This window comes from Lucilia cuprina, unplaced genomic scaffold (genome assembly GCF_022045245.1).
Source record: "Lucilia cuprina isolate Lc7/37 unplaced genomic scaffold, ASM2204524v1 Scaffold_644, whole genome shotgun sequence".
In the NCBI taxonomy this organism is placed as follows: Eukaryota; Metazoa; Arthropoda; class Insecta; order Diptera; family Calliphoridae; genus Lucilia; species Lucilia cuprina.
In genome coordinates, this window is record NW_025805593.1 from 1 (window position 1) to 2,860 (window position 2,860).

Consider the following 2,860-nt stretch of genomic DNA (forward strand, 5'->3'; position numbering starts at 1 on the left):
TTTAAGTTTTATTTATGATGGGATGCTCACTAGTTCGAGTTTGTATAAAAAGTGAGTAAAAAAATAAATTTAAAGTTTGAAACTACATTAATCCAGTTATTTTGTAGCTTAGGATTGACGTTTACGCTTGCGCGAATACTAATTATAATTGTTATAATGTTCATCTATTACAACTTTAGGAAACGTTAAATTCAAATTTATGTAATTACAATTCAGTAAAAAAAATATAATTTAACTTTACATAAGAACATATTTATTGTCCAAACCTATGGTGATTTCTTTTCTGGCATAAATGGTGCATTTATTCTGCCTTTTGCCCTTCTTTGTGTTCTTTTGTTAAAAAAATGTAACTTTGTAAATATATAACGTGTTCTTTTCAAATAATGTAGCCCTTAAAAGTTGAAAATATGCTACATGTTTCACCCTGAATTTAATCAAAGGGTTGGAAGTGCAGCACTTTTGAAACAGCTGTTCTTGTTATTGTTTTGAAAAAAATAACAAAAAAAATATTTGTTTTAAAAGTGTTGAAATGGAAGCAAAAAGTATAATTTCGGAAGATTTGTTGGAATCCTCTTCATCGTCAGACGAGGAGGACATGTATCCATTATTATTGGAACGAAAGTACTTGCCGCGAGTTAAAAATTTTGTTGAAAATGTTATTTATCAGTATTCCCCAAATGATGTGGGTAAATACACATATTCCAAGTGTTGGCTATTTATAGTTTAATATATTTTATTTCTCCTCAGTTTAAAAAAAATTTGCGACTTACCCGAGAAAGCGCACAATACCTGATAGAAAGATATTCTAACTGGTATTTGGTAAGAACGTATCAAGGAGGAAGAAAGCAAACAAGTGTAGAAACACAAATTCTTTCATTTTTGTGGTAAATTATTTCAAATAAAAAATCTTTAACTAAAAAGTATTTTTACAGGTTTAGTGGCAACAAAACAACCTTTAGAGAGGTGGCAAATGTGTTTGACATATCATTATCAAATCTTCATAATTCTTTCCAACAAGTTTTAAAATTTTTATTGGATGAAATAGCTCCTGAAGCTATAAAATTTCCGCAAACTACAATGGAAAAAGAAGTTATTTCCAATGATTTTCAACAGGTGTGACAGAAAGTAAATAATTTTCTATAAAAATATTTTTAACTCAATATAACTTTTAGATATCTGGTTTCCCAAATGTTTTAGGGGGCATAGATGGAAGCTATATATCTGTTAGAACTCCTAAACACAAAATCCGTTCTACATACGCAAATAGACATGATAGAGTGTCAATAACTCTGCAGGGCATCTGTGATTCGAAGCTGCGTTTTTTAGACGTATATACAGAAGTTCCAAGTAAAATTCACGACTCAAGAATATTAAAACTTTCATTTATAGGTAAAGAATTACAAAATTTATGTGCACCAAATTACCATTTATTGGGAGATTCAGCTTATCCACTAAGGGAATACCTTTTAACACCATTCCGTGATTATGGCAATTTGAGTGACTCCGAAAAAAACTATAATTTGAAATTTTGCCAGTCACGTGTCAAAATTGAGAATGCGTTTGGTGTTCTTAAAAGTCGCTTTCGACAATTGATGCGACTTGATTTCCATAATGTGGAAACAATGGCACAATTTGTAATTGCAACTTGCGTCCTCCATAACATTTGCATCGAAAAAAATCATTTGTTCAATAAAGAATTATCTATCAATGAAATACATATAAATTCCGAGCATAACGACGATGATAGACGTGATAGATTGTTACGCAGATGGGACAAACGAAAAGAAATGAAATTAAAGCCCTTTTGTATAATTCAACAAGATAAATAAGTATATATTTTAATTCTATAAACATGGTATCACAAAAAATTATTTGTACTTTTTTTTTAAATTATACGCAGCTTTTCTTATTTATTTTTAGCTTCCAAAACTTTTTGCAGTAAGGCCATTTTTTCCTGGTGTCGTCTTTCCTTAGCTTCTTCCTTCTTCTCTGCAATTTCTATTAATGTTTCTTGAATTGTTTTCTTTTTTATTTTTGTCTCTTCAGTTTTTTTAATGTCTTTCTTTTCTACTTTTAAAAACTTTTGGCTGCTTATTTGGACCTCCGGTTCGATGGAGTCATCCATTGAACTTATTTTGTTTAGTTCTTCTTCAAAATCTATACTTTTCCTTTTCGAACCGGAGGATTTGTTGTTTTCAACTGCCACTTTTTTTCTTTTTAATATAGTTTTATACCGCTCCTCGCACTGCTTGGGAGTTTTATCTGGAATTCTTGACGCAATGTCTGCCCACATTTCTTTTTTTGTTTTAAACTTCTTCATTGGACCAATATCAACCATGTAATTGGCATAAAAGTCCAAGAGCTGTCTAGTCTCTCCATCAGTACACACTAAAAAAGTAATTTCATTAGTTAAATAGAAATGTACTTAATGCAGCCTTTTTACTTACTTTGAATTCTTTTGTATGTTGTTGGTGATTTAGAGGCCTCGGATTCCATTTTCCTTGGTTTATAAGTATTTAATTTAAATTTTTTTGTTTTTAAAATATTTGATTTTAGTTGCACCAGGTTCTTGTAACAAATTTATAAATAAACAACAGCTGACTATAGGTGTTGATAATTTTATTTTTGTAAAAGCAGAATGAACGTTAAAATCGCTAAAAAAATGTTTCATTTTATTTTAGCGATATGAAATTTACTAGTCGAGGTCTACAAAGAAACATATAGCTATTTATGTATTATCTCAACAAAAAATTTTTGAGATGTGTTAACGTAAAAATTAACATTTTTTAATATTGTAATAAGAAGCTTGTTTATAAATACTTTTAAATGGAATTTGGTTATTAATTTTGTATATAATCAT

General features: G+C 29.4%; 1 protein-coding gene across 1 annotated transcript; it reads left to right on the forward strand.

Moving 5' to 3' along the window:
- Nucleotides 1–529: 529 nt before the first annotated feature.
- Nucleotides 530–1,829, forward strand: LOC124421080 (putative nuclease HARBI1). The gene is made up of 5 exons (XM_046955884.1): nt 530–682; nt 748–884; nt 933–1,113; nt 1,173–1,347; nt 1,390–1,829. The coding sequence occupies exons 1-5, from the start codon at nt 530–532 to the stop codon at nt 1,827–1,829; spliced, it is 1,086 nt and encodes a 361-aa protein (XP_046811840.1).
- The last annotated feature ends 1,031 nt before the right edge of the window (nt 1,830–2,860 follow it).

Bases quoted from the DNA above. Each gene is read 5' to 3' on its own strand.
- LOC124421080 (XM_046955884.1), top strand. From the start codon at position 530: ATGGAAGCAAAAAGTATAATTTCGGAAGATTTGTTGGAATCCTCTTCA. The intron at 885-932 runs GTAAATTATTTC...GTATTTTTACAG, and splicing joins CAAATTCTTTCATTTTTGTG to GTTTAGTGGCAACAAAACAA. The intron at 1,348-1,389 runs GTAAAATTCACG...TTTCATTTATAG, and splicing joins CGTATATACAGAAGTTCCAA to GTAAAGAATTACAAAATTTA.